The sequence below is a fragment of the Spinacia oleracea genome, chromosome 2 (genome assembly GCF_020520425.1).
Source record: "Spinacia oleracea cultivar Varoflay chromosome 2, BTI_SOV_V1, whole genome shotgun sequence".
Taxonomy (NCBI): Eukaryota; Viridiplantae; Streptophyta; class Magnoliopsida; order Caryophyllales; family Amaranthaceae; genus Spinacia; species Spinacia oleracea.
The window spans coordinates 94,400,738-94,420,587 of record NC_079488.1 but is presented as its reverse complement, the minus strand read 5'-3'; the positions used below and the strand labels follow the sequence as shown (position 1 = coordinate 94,420,587).

The window sequence follows — 19,850 nt, the reverse complement described above, 5'->3', positions numbered from 1 at the left end:
TAAGCCGTGGTCCACAATAAATTTAGTGTGGGGGACCAAGTCCATTTAAAAATTGGTGCTATTTATAATACAAACTAGATCTCCTATTTTTCATAAGTTTTCTAATTCATTATGTGTTTGATAAATGTAAGCCGATTGTGGGAGTATTAACAGTTGTAGTAGTTGAATTTGAGGTTTTTGATTAATCGCCAAAATGAAGAAGATGAAGACAAAGGTGCACTATCTTTAAAGATTAATCGTCAAAATGAAGAAGATGAAGACAAAGGTGCTGCACTCATCTTTAAAGATTAATCGCCAAAATCCAAAAAGTATGATTAATTTATCAAATCATAGCTCACAGCTTCTCAAAATGCAGAAATTTTCCTAGATTACTACCTAATAAGTCAAAAAATGAAACAATAATCAACGAAATTGCGAAGAATAGTCGATAAATGCTACCGTTGTGAATGAAAATGCGAAGAACCCGATGTTAATTGATCCGAAAATCGATGAAGATGAAGCGAATCACTTGTGAGATCGAATCGAAATTCAACAGAGAGAAAGGGGGAGAGAAGGAGAGGGAGAGAAATGGAGGCGGCAAACAATTGTTTGAGGGGGAATGGAAATGGTTACTGTAAGGTTTACAGCAGAAACAAAGGGGATTAATTACTCTCCGGAAACGGTAACTGTTACCAACATCCCATACCAAACAAGTTGTAACGTAAACCATTACTTGATTCCGTTTCCGGCTCTAAAATTCTTCATACCAAACACCCCTTAGGGAAGAGGAAATCTATACACAATGAGAAAATACATATATACTCTGTACAAAATTTAAGCTAGTATTAGTAATATAATGTAGATCAATCAACCCATAAAGCCCGGAGATGACTAATATTCCAGAAACAACTCATCATCAGAAAATAACAATCAGATTTCATTATAACAAAGAACGACAGGGAAAATGGTCACTCAAAACCACCTGGTTACGCTGCTTCAGTTGTGTCTCGAGGTGGATAAAGCTTCCATAGAGCAACTGTGGTATCTTCTGATGAAGACGCGAGCAGCTTACAGTCCCTTGAGAATGACACTGTATTGCACTGCAACAAGACGAAGAGCGAGTTTAGATGACACCATTTCACAATAATTAATTGCAAGACATTTAAAGTTGCCCCAAAAAACTGTCAAGTCAGACTTTAGAACTAAACATATTTACCCTCGTCTCACAAATACAAATTGTGAGACCCTAATACAATATTTTGCCTATCAAACCATTGACCATAAAAATCATATCTCGAATTTATGGGCCAAGCAGCAAGCTTCTAAATATCGCATCTTAAAAGACAACAGATCTCAAAAGCCTAAGAAAGTGCTTCTAGAGTTGCATTCTTCAATATGTAAAACCATTGACTACACAAGTAACCGTACAAGTGGATGTGCAACATGGCCATATGGGCATTAAGGGTTTGCAACTCTCGATAAGAGGAACAAGTTTATGTCTAGTTCAGTTTACCATGTGATACATGCTTTGCACTCTGCAGTCTGCACCGCTAATTAGAGCTGTGATTCCTTAGCCCACCAGATCCCACTATAGAACAAAATCGTCAAGTCTGGAACTGTGTATCAAAATTATCATATAAAAGGAATACTGGCTGTGCTTGTAATTTTCTTCTAACTATGAATCAAATTTAGAGGTGGCAATCGGGTTTTGGTTGGATCCACTCAGGTGCCGTTCATATTTGTGTGAGGATACTTTACGTTTGGGTCGGGCCAGGTCTATGAGAATCAGCTTATTGTAGGAAACACATCAATTTCATCTATATTTAATTTGGTCGGGTAGGGTCAATTTCGGGTCATTCTGTTTCGAGTATGGTTCGGATCAGCTTTGGGTTATCTAGTTTCGGGTATGCTTCGTGTCGAGTCAGTTTTCCAAGTACAGCTACATGCCTATGTCCATAAGAGAGATATCCAGGAAGGACTCACTAAGTACCAGTTATTATCCTTCATAAATCAACGCAATGCTGTTTATAACTCCTCTAGACTATAGGAGAAAAGCTGGAGTTGACTTTAATGTAGTCAAAACTCCAAAACGAAGTCAAACGCACCCAAAATCCGATTCTTGGCACAAACAATCAGTAAATAAAATAGTAACGGCATCATGATCTCTACAAATCATCACAAAATGAAAATTAGACGAACTATGATTCATGAACATCATGCAAGCATGCAACCTCTGTCCTTTTTTATTTCCTGACAGATTTTTTATCCCAGTGATATGGCAGTAAGAAACTTATGTGCCAGCTTCATGTGTTTAGTGAACATTAGTTCAACTCTTTTCTGCACGGGATTCATACATATACTTTAAGGGAAATAAACTAGAAGTCTAGAACAGATGAAAAAGTGTAAAGAGGCCATCTGAAGGATATATAAGAGGAAAATGTAGTGTGACTAAAGGTGTAAATACACTAATACCCACATATTTGTTTAAGATCAGGAGGAAAAACAAACGTATCCTACGACGCAAGTCTTTAGCAAGCACTAAAATTTCAGAGGACAGAGTGACAAACTCGACAATTCAAGCCACTTGGAACTAAAGAAAAGAAGAACTGCAAGCAAAAGACATACCATTGCACTGTGATACTTGAGTATAGCCAGAGCATTTCCTTTCCGATAGTTGTATACCCTGACTCTGTCAATAAACAAAGTGGGTCACATGCAGCAGCTTAACAAAAAAATAAAAATTCCAAGCAAGATATACAACGACCAACCAACTGATAGAGAAACTGTTTAAAAATACTTTACTGTGGTGTTAGGATCCTCTCTATTTCTTTTCATCCATTTCTTGTCTTAAGATGATGACACCTAAGCCGATAAAAAAAGAATTCCCAAAAAAAACCTTATTTCCCCCTTTCATGCATTCACAACCATTGGACCATTCATTTCTTGTAGGAAATGGAGAGAGAAAATGAGGATCCTCACCCCTTATTGTGAGGGGAAGGGTAATAATGAGCCTAGCCAACTCCAAATCGAACTTAGCGCTGCCAAAGCTTGGACTGAGACAAAGAAGATCTAAACTCAACTTGAAAGCAGGCTCAAGTTTATTAGCTACATTAAAAATTGAAGTATGAGCATTGACTTGTGAGTTTATTTGTTTATGAGATAAATTTTAACAAATACTATTGAGGATCTCAAATGGTTAGCAAAAACTTAGAAATAGGAATACTTTATATTCAAAGTGTATTTTCTAGTTGGAGGTTGTAACTCGATAAATTGACCTACCACAAGCTTGAGCATAACTCGGCTTGTTATGAACCTTACTCACAGTAAAGCATTATGAGTGGTGAAAAACAAAAGGTGGAGTCAGTAGAAGTAATCAAACATTTACAAACAGTGGCGCAAGAGAAAACCGGGATGGGAGGAGAAGGAACCCATGCCCCCAGATCAGCATTTACTAAATGCTAAAAGATGGCCCATTCCTAGGGAGTGCCACAAATTCCTATCAAAGGTTAATGTCCAAATGAGCCTTTTATTAACCATGTGTCCTAATGCCTTTCCCCGTCTTATTTTTTAGAAATCCATTCATACTCGTTGCCTTGCAAGGGGCACTCAATCGCTCCAATAGACATGCCTGAACATTGAAGCCTCAATTCTTGCATCTTCAATAGAAGTCGACTTCCCATTTAAAAACTTCTGGCTTTTTCCAAACGGTTTTTATCTGTAAAGCACAAAACTCCATTGCTCCAAAGTTTTCAGAAGTTATATTGGAGCAAGACCCTTTGTAGAGAACTGTGGGACATGTTGCCATATTGATAGAGTTTACAACTGACTTTTTGTTCAACATAGGGAGCAAATGGCACATAAAGATTGATGGAAGTCACATAGAGGGTCTACATCTCAACAATTAACTTCATGCAGGCATATTGAAGAAGCACACGGCTTGATTAGGGGGGAAAATTGAACACATCTCAACTTCCCCAAATTCTACCTATGACAGAATCCATGCTTCTTGGTGGTGCTGGCCATTCTGTTTTCAACTTGACGAAACAATCCACTACACTCTCCGAAATAAGGTTGGATTGTCCTTTTCAGGCATGCTTTATGTTTGTGTTATTCAGACTTGGGGAGAAGAACAAAATGCAGGTTCAGATTCGGGAGTGACACACAGATGATATCCAAGTACCTCCACTCTGTTCTTATCTAACTTGAAGTGGCAATGCATCATCTCCAAAGAGTTGTAAGCCGACTTATTTGGAAAAAGGAAGAAAATCTCTTTGATCTCTTGTTTCGGAGAAATAAGTGGCTCCAGTGACTTGGACAGAATGAGAAATCTAATCATTTAAGAAGATTGTCTGCTTGTGACATGCAAAGAGGCTATGAGATGTGTACAGTGTAAAAGTAAAGATTGCTAAGAAGGGTTGCCGAATGTGAAGACAATTTTCCATAGAGAAGGTCAATAGGTATAGGTAACCAATTTGTCACCATAACTGAAGCAAGATGACTTGAGTTATGATTAAATAGTCTATGATAAAATAAAATAAAATAAAATAAAACAAAATTAAAATGTAACATAACCAAGAAATCCAATAAAGTAAGAAATTATAAACACAACCAACCTGCGGTCCCATCCAGCAGTAGCAGCAATTTTACCATCTGGACGAATTGAGGTGCCTGCTATACCAGGTCGCTCCAAGTTAATTTCTTTCCTGACCACACAAGTACCCTGGATAGAGTAGCCAACAACATCATCTATATAACCAAACGCGTGCCACGGAGAACAAACCCTACAAATACAATGTAGAAAAAATAGCAAAAAGACCAAAAACAATAATAAAGGACACAAGTGTTTATGAGGGAATTTAGATTTTCTCCCCTCAAAAATTATCATATTATTAGGTTCCTGCAAAATAATACAATATCCGCCAATTGATGATTCCTCTCACCAATGTATGTTCCCTCCTATTTTCTAGCTAGGCCTAAACCTCCTTTTATAGGCTAAACTAGAAACCCTCGTCTACTAGAATTGTACTTGCTCCTCAAGTCTAAATATAATTCTAGAGTTACATACATACCAAAATACTACTAGTTTCCTAATTACAACATATGTTAAACTAGGAAATAGTAAATAAGTAAGATTTGCCAAATCACTAAAGTTGCCCAATTTCTTTGTTTGCCTCACGTAGCTTCCCAACATCAAAGTTGCTATGAGTCTAACAAAGAAATAATCCCAGGTTAATTGACGTTTTGATATGCCGCCGAACTGAGCTTTGACTCCATACTCCGTTACGAGATCTCGTTGGTTTAATTAAGTTGCTTTTAATTCCTAACAATCTAAATATGAGTTTCAAGAAGGAAATTCGAGAAGTACCGGAAGAAACATTGTCAGACAAATCAGCAGCAGAAAAACTCAGTTCCTTTCACATACAGAACTCAAAATAATACGGTATATCATCTAGTTTCCCATAAAATTAAATTATAATAGAAACTATCAAGAAGTGATTGCTGTCGAAACTGACAAAACAACAAGAGGCGTAAAGATACTACCAGTGAGGAGCAGAAAACCATCATAAGAACATTTGTTACATTGGAAAATAAATGTTTGAGATATTATAAGCAAAATCAGCTGTGTACTACAGCACTAGTAATGTTGCATACATCTGGACCTACCCAAACTCATCTCCGTAGCACGACTAGTTGATGTTTCAACGATTAAAAAAAAATTAAAAAGCAGGGCTAGCTCGTCTATTATTTGAAACAATATCACAACTCCATCCTAATGTGTAGGCCTAAATGCCTAATCGGGCACAATATGCTCCTCAAAATACGTGACACGTAATAACTACACGACTGAAAACTTTAACATAAAATAAGGTGCGTATAGTTTAAAGGAAATTACCATATCATAATCCAAATTAAACAGAAGGATCTTGTCATCTGCAGCCCCAGAGACACCTCCATGGCATGATTGATCAACTGCCAAGCTAGTAACTGCATGCAAAAAATGGCACAATCATACCTATACTTGAAAAATTACCAAATCTCCATGTCAGATAGAGGGCAGCAGAACCTGGCTCTGAATAGTACTTTACAGAAGTCAAGGGTTTCGCGGTGTTCCTCATATCCCACCACGCCATAGTCCCGTCCTCATAACTATTAAATCCAAGTTATAAGATAATATTAGTACAAGTACAATATAAAGTTGGTGTATGGGATATAAAACAATCATCAATCAGTGACTTCCATAATTAAGAACCAAAGCAGAAATCATTGATTGCCAATACTCCAAAACAAGCTCACCAGTGCCTCTAAGAAATTAAATCACTATCCTAAAGCTTTGCCGAAGACAGCGAGTATTAAGAAACTCGACATAAGTTTGCTAAAAATTATTAGATACAAATGATCAACCAACTAATAACAATGTCTATTCCAAACAGAGTAGGGTGCACGTTTTGTTAAACAATATCGACTTTAACCCAATGCCTCTGCCGAAGCAGAGTACAACAACATCATCCCTACCCCAGTTTTCTTAAGAAATTTCTGCTCTGAGGAAGGGGGGACAAAAAGTGCAAAGCACACTAAAGCGACATGAGTCCTAGAGCCTAAGCGCAAAGCGCGCGCTTCATCGAAGTGAAGCTCACTTTTTAAGAATTAAAGGGTTTTTTTACTATTATAGTATTATGCATATTTGCTTCAAAAAATATATTACTCTTTGTTGAAACAAAAATAAAGCATATACATAGTGTTTATCAAGAAGTTAGGGCCGGTTGTTGTCTTCTTCTTTTCTTCTTTTTCCTTTTCTTTTGGGCTCTTGGCCCACTTTCTATTGTTAAGGATTAATAAGGGTGTGGTCCAAAACACAATAAGAACATATAAGAAAAAGCTTTCAACGTAAAGTAATAAAAAATAAAAGTCAATGAAGCGCGCTTTTTGGGCTTCGCGCGCTCAATCACAAACGCTCCGCTCAGACCTATTTAACGAATTTGCCCTACAGCTTCGCGCTTCAGTGCTCTTTAAGAGCGCTTTTTTAAACACTGGAGGGGGGGAGTCCGGTGTACACAGCCTAACTACTGCGATAACAGAGAGGTTGTTTGATGGACCCTAGTCTGATATGCAACAGCTGTCTACAATTCCAAACGGATAAGGGAGGCTAAAATCCTCGCTACAAGTGCCTTGCACGTAAAAGTGCAAAAACAATGGTAATCCTCCACATGTTATATGTAGCTCAATTCAGTCTTAGATGATATATACTCAATCCAGGCCCGGCCCTGTACCAGTTCAAAGTGGGACATGGGACAGTGCCTTCGATTAAAAAGGGCCCCAAATAGCAAACTTTGGTGGAAATTTTACTGCAGTAAAAGAAAAGGCAAAAAACCAACAAGCACGTGAAAGTAGGTGGGCTCCATTACTTTCTTTTTGTTCCTTTCCCAAGGAAGAGGATAAGTCAGAGATCACCGTGGTATGAAATATGGAGTAATTTAGTGTGTTTTCTTTATTTTCTATTTGCAGATTTTTGAAAAAATATTTATGCTTTAAATTTTTTACTTTTTTAGGGCCTATTTTAAATGTTGGCACAGGGCCTCCATTTTATTTGGGCCCGGCCTGACTCAATCTGTTTCCTAAGACAAAGTGTGTGATACGAAGCGGGAAAAAAGGGACCACCATCTATCGACTATCGTGGAACTAGGCACAATACCTGCTGAACAATTAGGACAGACAATATAAAGAGAACCAAAATAGACAGTAGGACAATCTGCTAAAACAGAGATAATACATTAGTGAGCTTAGCAAACTGTAAGAGATCATTTGTTTCAAAGGGATCAAGTAAAAGAAAGGTAACCATTGATCCTTTTCCTGTGTAATCTGGTCGACATTTTTACATTGCCTTTAACCGATTTTCAAGTTTGAAAACACCCCAAAGCAACTTTCAATGATTCCTCATACACACCACCCACCAACCACAAAGAGACAAGGGGTTCAAATTCTATTGCTAGGAGAATCAAGACTCGCTAATAAAATATTAGACTTTCAACTATTCACCATATCACCCAGCCAAGGTACCTGGCCACCCCCATACCAAGATCAAACTATAACCTATAACCACCGCCACTGCACACAACCACCAAGCTTATCCTCCTTTGATGCCCGTAATCATCTTTCCAACACCTCCACTTTCCCCAAACCATGATCCCCAATCCCTCCTGCCCCCCACCTGTATCCCAGTAACAACACCAACACCATTGTGTCATCACTCTAAAAAAAAATAGGGGGAAAATAGAGACCTCGGCAGAGATTAAAATTAGAAAGAACATGGATTTAAAAGGCTTAGCAATGAAAAAGGAATGACAGAATCTAAGACGAGGCAGAAGAATGGGGGACAAATTTTTAGCAAATAGTGGTCGAATTCACAAGAAAATGAGCAGGTGGTGGGAGATGGGGGTGATGATGATGAGTTGGCAAAGGAAGGAGATGGTGGCAAAGTCGAGGAATGGTGGTAGTGAGAACCAGGGAAGGGAAGGGCCAGAAGAGATGAGGCAATGATTCTTGAGGATGAGTGAGGTGAATGAGCTGTAATAGCAGTGGTGAATGGTATGGGGTTACTTATGGAAGGGAGGAAGAGAGAGAAATGTGGAAGTTCCGTCTAGTGATTAAATGACCAACTGGACATCTGAGTGGATTGAATATGAGATGGACTTGCAGTATGCTGAAACCCCATTCCTATTTTGTGTCAAGTTGAATTGTACCATTTAGTGGGCTTTTGTCTGAAATGGTATTAGTTGTGGAGAACACTCCGATGAGTTAGCAATTACTGAGTATACAAGTTCTGCAACCAACATAACCCGCCCACAAACAACATAATTCACCAAAATCCACCCCCTCCCTCCAAAAAAAAAAACGAAGAGCGCAAGAGAAGAATCGAAGAAGAAAATATAAGACGCTATAATAAAAACAAAATAGTGGATGCCAACTAGCTTAGTTGGTAAAGTCTTGAGGGGGTGGTACATCCGAATCAATAAAGTATCGAAGGAGAGTAGTCAAACAAAAACTGTTGAAGAACATACCCAGCCAAGATGTGTAAGGATCCTTGGCCTTTAGATGGTATAAATGCTTGAACAGCCATGCACATTCCTGCAGGAAAAGATCAGTTACATATCAATGTTAATCTGAAAAGCACACTGCAAGGGAGCTATATGTAAGGATATTCGGAAGGTTGCTGCTTAAGCTAAAACGGAGAACGGGGAAGTCTCTTGAAGGCCTCTCCCTATGTCTTAGTATGTGTAGGAACATTTTTATAGTAGGGGGACCAAATATAGGTAATGAGCTCCAGCTTCCTCATGAGCTCATAGCTTGGCGAGCCATTACGTAATGCAGCTCTAATATCATATGCCACACTGCCTGTTACATTACAGCATCAGCTGTTCTAGTCTGTTACAAATAACAAAAGATGCTATTGCATTTTCACATATCAGAGGCTCTGCCTTCTCTTCTCTCTAGAAAAATGTAGCCCACTTTTAGAAAATGAAAACCATAGAAACCCACATCAGCAGCCAACCTCAAACTCAACCTACAAAACTCATCCAATTCCTCTTGTAAGGCAAACTTTCTTAGAAAATCAGATTTCTTAGCCAAATAATTAAGCAAAATTCCTTTGTTTAGCTCATGTCTCTTCAGATCTTAGCAACTAAGGTTCATGAGTTTGTCAGTCTATGTGTTATGCTCAAGGGACTAAGACTCGTATCCTGCAGTCATCGTCGACTTCCTTTCAGATCTGAGATATGAGTCTTTCGATTCGTTTGAGATTCGACTTTCACCCTCTGGTTTCATCCTCAGTCAGGCGTTTCATTATCAGTCAAACCCGCCTAGTAATTTTTTCGAGACCCTTCCAGATCTGCAATGGAATGACATTTCTAAGGTATTTGATCCCGTGTATCTGCAAATGTATTCATACCTCTTGTTCCTTCTCACGGAAGACACTGTTGCTGATAAAGTGATCTTAGGCTGGTTAGAGTTTTGGTAATTTTTGTAATCATTGTATCTATAATTGTAATTAATTGGGTTACTGTCTAATTGTCTATATTTCTGAAGTTTAAACTTTTTTTTTCTTCTTATTTTTAGTATTAGTGTAGTCTAGTTATTAGTTTGGTAGGTTGTATTGGCTTCTTGGTTTCGGATACTTGCAGTTCCATAAACTAGATTCGAGTGCATATTAGTTTGTCTTCCTCCTGCGAAGGGTTACATGATTGACTTATCTCCGGTTAGGCCTAGGGAGATGGTGTGGATTGCCGCGGCGGAACTAGTACTAGGGTTTCTTTGTGCTCTCTTATTTTTATTATTTTATCCCGAGCTTGTATCTCATCCTTATTTGGATGTTTTAGGTAGTACCTCTTATGTAAGCCCTACCTAGTATTTCCTTCCTAATAAACAATAAAAAAGTATTGCGTTTTCACATCTAGAAAAATTAAGCCACATTTTGTTCTTTGAAAAGTTAATAGCTTAAGATCTCTCACTTAGTTGCAAAAACGATTCTATATTAACATTGCAACTGGAATTTTAATACCACAGTGAACACAAAAAAGGATTCTCGGTACATGGATTGGCTGGGATTAGGGGTGTAAATTGGATGGACTGGATTGGACTTTGCCAAGTCCAAATCCAATCCAAAAAAATTTGGACTTGGATATTTGAGTCCGAGTCCGATCCAAGCTTTTTTCGAGTCCGATCCATTCCGATCCATAAAAAATTTCTTCAGTCCGAATCCAGTCCAATCCGGTCCGAATTTTTATTAGAAAAGAAACTTCATTTTAATTCTTTTTTATAAAAAAGGTAAAGTCAAATATTTCGATCATAATGCAAATAATATTGTTACCGGCTAACATTTCTGACACATAAAATAAAATATACGAGTACTAAATATTGGTTATGAAATGTTTTAACACCTACAACTACAAGTTACTCTTCCATAAAGCGTAAATAAATAGCCATTAACCAATAGATATAATTATAAATAACAATATGTCTTACAAATCAAAACCTTAGCAAAAAGGTTATAGTTCTTAAAAAAAGTATGTATAATAAAGATCAACAATCAACTATCACAGCCGGCGGGAGAAAGAGGTTGATATGGGTTTTATATGGAGTGTGATATTTTGTTGTTTTTTGTTGCACATAGTTATTAAAGGCCCAAATATCACATATTTCACAATAGTTTTTAAATTACATATGCTTCTCTATAAATAAAATCATAAAACTTTGGACTTGATTGGATTTTTGGACTCCAAAAGGTTGAGTCCAAGTCCAGTCCAAAAATAGTTGGACTTGGTAATTTGAGTCCGAGTCCGATCCAAAAATTTTCAAGTCCGATCCAGTCCGACAAGTTTGGACTGGATTGGATTGGACTTTGGACTTTTCTCAATCCACTTACACCCCTAGCTGGGATATATCATCTTAAGTCACTATGCCATCAAATTAAACATACTATATTATGATCTGAAATTAGAAAAGAAATGGGAGGAATACAGGAAGAAAACAAAAAAAAAAATTGGAGAAATGTCATTTTGCAGGAAAATGGAGGGCGGTAACTTAGCATCTCTTTTACTAATAACTTGTGGAAGCGTTCACTTACGGAAACCACAATATCTTTTACGACAATCCCTTTCCTACATATTCTCATTTTTCTATTTTGGCCATGTCCTTTTTGCTATACAACTGTCCACGGGTAACTCTATACGACTAACCTAGAGAGAATGTCCAGTAAAAAAGGATGATATAACGTACCTCTCCCTTTTTCAGAATCACTCACGATCCCGTTTGAAAAACTCTGAGGAAGTCTTGTGCACCTTTCTGCAGTATTCAGATCCCAAATCTCAACCTTTTCATGTTTGTGGCATGGTGTTGTAAATAACATGATTCATGCAATACAAGAAAAAGTAGGTTACGGAGTATTAGAACAAAACAATTATTAACCTGAGAGGGCTGTTCTCCTGCAACTGCTACATATTTTGGTTCTTCAATCTGTACATCATCTACAGATAGAAAGATACTCAGTCTTCCCTCACATGTACATCAAGCATTTAATTGTTTAACATACACAAGTGTCAATTTTAACAGCTACAATTTGAAACTGAACTACAATCAAATTACAAGCCACTCATTCACAGCCATGACACTCTCTCGTGTGTGTGTGGGTGGGTGGGTGGGTGGGTGGTGGGGGGGGGGGGGGGGGGGTATGGAACTGAGTTGGCAGAAGAACAGAAGAATGCACAAGTACAAACTACCTCCACTTAAAAACAATGTGCCATACTGTAAGAATCCAACTTTCCTTTACTTGTATTTTGCTTATCTATTGCTTTCTAGGATCTTTCTAATAGTTTTCTAGGCTTTAGATATAATTATTATGTTGCGTCAATCCAGTATTCACTGGTAGTTTGTAGCTAATCCAAAATAAACATCTATGAGGGGTATGAATGAATGAAGTTCTACCTCTCACCAATTGTTGCCATCGCTTTATTGCTGGTGTTTTGTTATAGGCCTTTATAGATATTGTGTCGCTACTTGCTCTAAAGCATCACAAATCCCACAAAGTCCCGCAATCAGAAAAATTCTCGTCGCCGGTCCCGATTGTGCCTGATGTGCGCACACAAGCGCCCAGGTCGACCCTCGACCCTCGCTCTTGTCGCCAATAGGCAAGAGCGCCCATTCAGAATCAGACGCTTGGTCGTGTCCCTACGAGTTACAAGACACTCATTCCACACAAGGCTTGCATCCTTGCCGCCAAGCAAGAGTGCGCCGCACGGATCCGGTGTCAAAACATTCGGACTGTGACACATACGATGTTTAAAACAACTAATAAAATCAAGAAGGTTCGGCAAAAAAAAGTCCAATCTGTCAAATGATAGATTACTAAGCTTCCACCAGTAGCAGGAGCAGGATTGAGAGTCAGGGAGACTTACAAATGAGCCAGTCTCCTTCCTTCTTCCCTAAGTCCCTACCTTCTTTTCACTTAGTGGTTGCTTATACACAAATTTGTTTGAGGCAGTTCCTTATTGTGGAATATGAACAATATCAACTATTAACGCCTGATATAATAATTGTCATAGACTCACAAAGAAATCGACGCTGAACCCTTTATAACTGCTAGTCTGCTAGCACCTAATGCAAAAGTAGTCTGCAGTAAATTTCCACATTAAGTTCCTGTGTACCTCCTTAAGCATTAAGTTAGGGCGAGCTCAGCGCCTCAGCGCATGACCTGGTACTTGACATCCAAACTTGATTTGACTTTGGGAGAAACTAAGAAAGTCTTTAGAACTAGAAATTTCAAAACTTAAAAGGAAATAAAATCTCTATACAATTTAATTTAGAGATATCTGGAAGAATAAATATAAAGCATGCACACAACAGCATATTTTTACCCTTCCCCACTACGTGACAGTGGAAAGGAAGATACCCCAAGTCTGTGAAAGCTTAAAGGCTTAAAGCCCATTACATCTAGTGTCCTTCTTGATAATCAAATACCCCTAACATATCAGTTATTAGACATGTAGTATGGGCTATGGAAGTTTATCAACCCAATGTATTAGAAGATTGGGGGAAAAAATAGAGCTCATATGTGAGTATGTTAATAAGCTACATAGAATAAGAGCAGAAAATGTCAAGAATGACAAAGGAAAGTTAACGGACACAGTCATATGACTATGTTGATAATAGAAAGATACTAAAAGATGGCATTGAAAGAGGTTTCACATAAGGCACCGGTGAATAGAGACAACAGGATCCTAACGACCTGGCTTACAGTAGAGAAAGCATTGCTAAGAAGTAGTTCAACGAATAATATGAGAAAGATTCAGTAATCTACTTTCAACCTTCAAAATGTTGATTATGATGCAAGAAGAAATGTCCTAAATCGACCTAATGAGGAGGGCTTGGGGCGACAATGGTGAGGACCAAAGTGAAAACCACGGTGGCACCGGTCCTTCATAGGTAAAGTAACTGGCATAGTCCTTTATAAGTAAACTAGCTACAGAGTGTGCATTAACCTGGAATGTTACAGCCCAAAAGTTACAAATGTAAGCAGAGAGAAAGTCAAGGAAGCAAAGAGGATTAACATTAATCTTTCCCCTTTTTTCTTAAGGGGGTAAGAAGGTCCAAAGCCCAGTCTATTACTGCTGATTGGCGTAGGAACATTAACATATCACCATTGTGTTATCTTTGGAAAATGTTGTTAGTCAATAAGCCTGTCACAGGAACACCTGTGTGTTGGGACATAATACAGATTCCCGGTACAATGGAGGGACTTGGATACATCATCTATAGTAACTATGACATAAAATCAAACAGAGTCTGCTGTGATCTTTATTTATTTATTTATTTTACGGCAGAAAGAAACAAAAAATATTCTGCAAGTCGAGGGAGGGTGATCAACCTATCATCGCTTTTACTAGCACCTTATCGAAGCTTCTGCTGAAGGAAATCCCAATATCTTTATTGACAATCTTTCGTTTTTGTTTTCTTTTGCTACACAACTACCAGTGACCACAAATAACTCTATACCTAGAAGGAATATCGATTAAAATCAATGATAAACATTAAACAAGTTTGAATATTTGTAGAAATCACCAACATACGCACATATCTCCCACTTCTTCGCCATCACTCACGAGTCTGTTTGGGAAACTCTGAAGATAAGTCCTAAGCGCACCTAATGAACTAGGATTTGAGGAAACAATGATGAGGAACAAGGGGAATACTATGGTGGCACTGGTCATTCACAAGTAAACTGTTTGGCATCAGTCCTTCGTAAGTAAACTAGCTACAGAGTCTGCATTGTGCTGGAGTGCTCTAACCCAAAAGTTAGATAAATTTAAGTAGACATGAGAAAAGAAGACGAACATTAATCTTTTTCCCTTTTTTCTTTATAGTGGTTAAGAAGGTCCGTAGCCCAACCATATTGCCTAGGGACATCAACATATTGCCAGTTGCCACTAGAGAAAGGGGAAAAGTGAAAATCCGATTCCTGATTGAATTGAACCAAACAAGTCAAACGAATGCCTCTTTTGTTGGCTTTTCTCATACGACCATAAAACAAATAACTCTAATCTCTATTTTATAAGGGAATTCTTCAAGTCATTTTAGTAAATGACATTTTGGTGTCCCCCAATGGAATAGTCGATATTACCCACATTCACATTTGAAATAATCGAGTTGTACTCCATCCGTCCCAGATTAGTTGTTACACTTTCCTTTTTCGTCTGTCCCAGATTAGTTGTTACACTTCTAAATTAGGAATGGCCCCACAATTATTATAATGTCTCTCTCTTCCCCCTAAATGTTTATTTGTCACCACACTCTCTCTCATTCAATTAAAAAAATACCCCACTAACTCCTATAGTCCTATCACATCTACTTTTTCAATAAAATAACAATTGATAACCGAACAACCACTTATCACCTAAAACTTTGTGCAAAGGTAAGTGTAACAACTAATCTGGGACGGAGGGAGTATTAAATAAAAATAATCTTTGATGTTAGTAATGCTTCAAACTCCGCTACTTTCCTAAGGAAAAGGGAGGAAAATCAGGCAATAATACCTATATATGGCAATAAAAAAAAGTCTAAAAGGTCAAAACCCCCCATTTACCTAAAGTACCGCCATAACCCCTATTCACCTCATAAGGTCATAACCCCTTAATTTTCTCTCCTCCGAAATTTAGGAAAAATAAAAACCCATTCACCTTAATTTTCTCGATTTTTTGTTTGGTTGGTCATACTTTTTTATGATAAAATGTTATTTTGGGTTTAGGTTTTAAGATCATTTGTCGCATTTTATTTGATAGTTCTACTGAGTACAATTTCTCACTTTGATTTTTAATTTAGGAATTTTTGAACTTTACAGGTTAGTGGATGCCGCAGATGCAATTTCGTGGTACAAATATTTTTATTTTTTTTTTCAGGGAAATATCGTCTCTCAGTGTCTCGGCTCTTTACTCTTGATTTCTGATTGACAACAAGTTTTGTTTAATTTTTCAACGAAATATCACAATCAAAAAAAGTATTCAGAAACCAGGTAATTTATGTAGGTTCACAAATCCTAAATTTCTTGTTTCAATGCTTTGTATAAGTCATGTATTTCATGTTTCGATTCTTCGTACAATTCAAATATTTCATGTTTCAATTCTATAAAAAATATATGTTCTTGGTATAGTTTGGAGGACTTTCTATTTCTTCTGAATTGTTGTTTGTCTATCGTATACCTGATGATTGAATTGTGATTTGTATCCAAAAGTGTGTCTTGAATTGTTACTTATATTCAATGTTTAACAGATGGTTGGTCACATATTATCTAGATTAGTGTTATTTGATCATTTTGATGATTTGATCTTGATTTTGCATTAAGTTTGCATAAGAGGTGTAGTACGACTAACTGATAAGCATTTTTCAGGTTCTACAACATTACAGTTAAAAGGATAACAAACAATAACGGCGAAAGACACACTTCTATGGGGTTTTATTCTAATATGATTTTTTTTTCCATCTTAGATTATAGATCTGAAATTGGAATCCAAAAAATAAGTTTAATATTTTTTATATGTTATAGTGTTTCATTTCCACAGTCAATTTCGGAACTCGTGAGGTCTTTGATCGTTTGATGTCCCCCTTATGAAATACCTCTAATGCCCATTTTTATTACAAAATATTATATTAACTACACAATTTTTCTTTTATATTTACTTTCGCACGCATCATATGCATATATTTAAGCACGGTCTTATATGCATGCATTGCGTGCATATAAGATTATTTATAAAGTAACACCATCGCAGTAAATCCAAAAGGCACACCTGCTTCAAAAAGAAGCGACCATTTCGTCATCCAATGAATAATATTAGCATCTGATATAACATGCCACAGGAAAAGTAAAGTTCAAAGACAAAAACCCTGTGATCTACATCTGCAATATACTGACAGAAAAGAAGACAGTTTTGATGCTGATGAAAGGGAAAATTTTGAACTTCTCAAATGACAAAAAGACAGATTGCTAAGTTCACCTAAGTTTTCTGGTTGATATTCGACCGTCTTGGCCGTCTTCACAGTAGAATCCACATCCCCACCACAATCCACATGCTGCTCCTGAACGGAAGTTTCAGCAGGCTTCACCTCGTTAACAGGGTTCTTCACCAATGACAATTTGCAAAAATGGTAAGAATTCGTGCTGATAGTGACTGAGGGTGTCCTATAGAAAGAATATAACATCAGAAATTTACAAGCCAGATTACACAAACACAAACAACATCAAATTGCAGGACATGTCGAAAATCCCTCTTCATTTACATAGATGTTGGTCTTTTTCATTTGATTTACGTATCATGACAAACTAATGTAGCACTTGCAGAAATGAGTTGCTCGCGATGATTAGCTCTCAGGTTTGGCATGCAACTAGAGCCTAAAATATAAAGTTTGCTGCAGAACATGTTTGCCTATATACCTGGAAAGTCCTCCATTTTCAATATCCCACAACTTTATTGTTCCGTCCCTGCCCTGACTACACAACATAACCAAAGCAATCAGCTTACAGGGCCAAACTTTCACCACAAAGTTCCATCAAACCAACTTCTACACAGACATTAAGTAGAAATAACTTAACCTTAAAACTTTTCCATTTCCGAGACAAGGATCAGAAGCAACACACATAATCCCATGAGCTGCACTATGAACCCTACAACAAAAAATCACCAACAGACATTTCACATTTTCGACGAACACCAACAATCAGATAAATCAATCAAAACCAAGGAGGGTTTCCCATAAAGTTGAAACAAATACCACGCAGAAGATAATGTCCGTAGCTGCACCGTGTCCCATATCCTTAACTCACCATCAGTCGAACTAAGAATCATCCACAACAGTTGGTCACTAAATAATGCATCACAATCTCCAATAACAAAACGCAGTATAGTGTAATTCAAGGAGAAGACTATACCCAGAAAACAACAAGGGTTTACGCCAATGGAAGCAAACATCCATAACCGAGGCGCGATGCCCTCTTAACACAGCAATTGGATCAGGGGGTGGTCTCTTTTGGCTCATTTTCTGCTTCTACCACTAAATTGTCTTAATTTTCTCTCTAAACTTATATTTCTTCAACCAACCTACTGACATGCATTCACAAAAATACAGAAAAAAATGTTGTAAGCTGCAATTTTACAAGCAGGAATAATCTAACAGCAAACGTTCATCATATAAATGATTTAATTAATACCATATAACATTTTCAACGATTAAGCAAATACTTACATAAAATTTCAAAACTGTCACGCCTTAACTTCTGGACATCCACTGTATTTCAAAAAAATCTGGAAAAAAGAAACCCAGAAAAGAAGAAAATCAGATGAAAGAAACAGAAGATTTGATTAATAAAAACAAAAATGAAAAGATTGATGCTTACTGGCAAAAAGTTGAAAGCTTTAGCTAAATTGCGCACTTAGAACTTTTCCAGTTTTATGCAATTTGTTAATTGAATTTTGGAAAATGATGCGCCGGAACTTGGCCGAAATTATGGTTTTAATGGTGGACTAAAGTTAGTCTTAGCTCTTGGAATTACCTGCTCTAGCGCCCTTTGACAAGTACCGGGATTTGGTGTGGCCCTATAGGTCCGGTCCTATCTGTTGAGTTGGGTACTTGCAGCTCGTTTATTAACGGGGAATCGAGGTGTAAACTGGATGGACTAGATGGGAGAGGGTTTCTAAACCTCAAGTGACTTGACATGGACACAAGTGATCCAAATACAATCATCTTGAGTACCAACACATAATATGTCAGTACCAAAATGCAAAATTGCTTAGAAAATACCACCAATATAAGTCATATGTGTTATTATTGGTATTCACATAATTTGTATTAGTACTAACTTATTCTGTATTGGTACTCCAAATTCTGTATTGGTACTCACTTGTGTCCAATATGGACACAAGTCACTTGTGACAAAGACTTCCTCCTAGATTGGACCAAGTTTCAATCCAATCCAAAAATTTTTTGACTTGAATATTTGAGTATGATTTCGATCTAAAACAGTTTCGAGTCCGATTCAGTTCAATTCATATAAATTTTCTTGAGTCTGTAACCAGTCCAATCCGATCCGGTTTTTTTTTAAGAAACAAAAAAAATTATCTTAAAAAAAAATTAAACTCAAGTGGTTCGAACATAAATGCAAATAATATTGTTCTCAACTAACTTTTCTGACACATAAAATAAAACATAAGAGTATTAAATACTCCGTACTGGATATTAAATCCTTTAAGACCTATAATTAAAAGTCATCCTTCCATAAAGGGAAAACATAAAGCCAGAATTCAGTTAAGTAATAGATATAATTACAAATAAAAATTGTCCTACACATCTAAATACTTAGCCAAAACAAGTTTCAGTTCTTAAAAAACATAAATTTTAAATATTAAAGCTCAATAATCAACCATCACAGTAGACGAGAGAAGGCGGAAGAGAAAGAGCGTGAAAGAATATTTTTGGGTTATGGGATTTATACGGAGTGTAAATGTTTGGTTGCTTTTTTTTATTGTAGATAGTAAATAAAGGCCCAAAATCATATATTTCACAATAGTTTTAAAGTTACATATCGTTTAGTATAAAATAAAATTTTAAAACTTTGGACTTAATCGGATTTTGGACTCCAAGTCCAAGCCCATTCCAAAATAATTAGACTTGAAAATTTGAGTTCGAGTCCGATCCAAACCTTTTCAAGTCCGGTCCAGCCCGACAAGTTTGGACTGGACTGGAATGGATTGGACTTTGGACTTTTCTTAATCCACTTACTCCTAGGTGGAGATAAGGATTTTGTATCTCTTCTCACTCTTCTCCCATGTTTGTTT

The 19,850-nt window shown here is 37.1% G+C and overlaps 1 protein-coding gene across 3 annotated transcripts; it reads right to left on the bottom strand.

Moving 5' to 3' along the window:
- Positions 1–743: 743 nt before the first annotated feature.
- LOC110788634 (protein DECREASED SIZE EXCLUSION LIMIT 1) lies at positions 744–18,617 on the bottom strand. Of its 3 annotated transcripts, none has more exons than XM_056837361.1 (16): positions 18,413–18,617; positions 18,262–18,320; positions 17,948–18,119; positions 17,791–17,853; positions 17,612–17,683; positions 17,453–17,509; positions 17,016–17,200; positions 11,938–11,996; positions 11,749–11,842; positions 9,036–9,102; positions 6,044–6,126; positions 5,873–5,964; positions 4,593–4,699; positions 2,959–3,032; positions 2,605–2,668; positions 744–1,079 (listed from the first exon to the last, which is right to left on the bottom strand). In XM_056837361.1, the coding sequence occupies exons 3-16, from the start codon at positions 18,052–18,054 to the stop codon at positions 920–922; spliced, it is 1,284 nt and encodes a 427-aa protein (XP_056693339.1). In that variant the 5' UTR covers positions 18,055–18,119; positions 18,262–18,320; positions 18,413–18,617; the 3' UTR covers positions 744–919. The 3 variants fall into 3 exon arrangements, with proteins under 3 accessions (XP_056693339.1, XP_056693340.1, XP_021848959.1); XM_056837362.1 differs by having other exon boundaries at positions 17,948–18,116; XM_021993267.2 differs by lacking the exon at positions 2,959–3,032 and having other exon boundaries at positions 17,948–18,116; positions 18,413–18,612.
- Between the last annotated feature and the right edge of the window lie 1,233 nt (positions 18,618–19,850).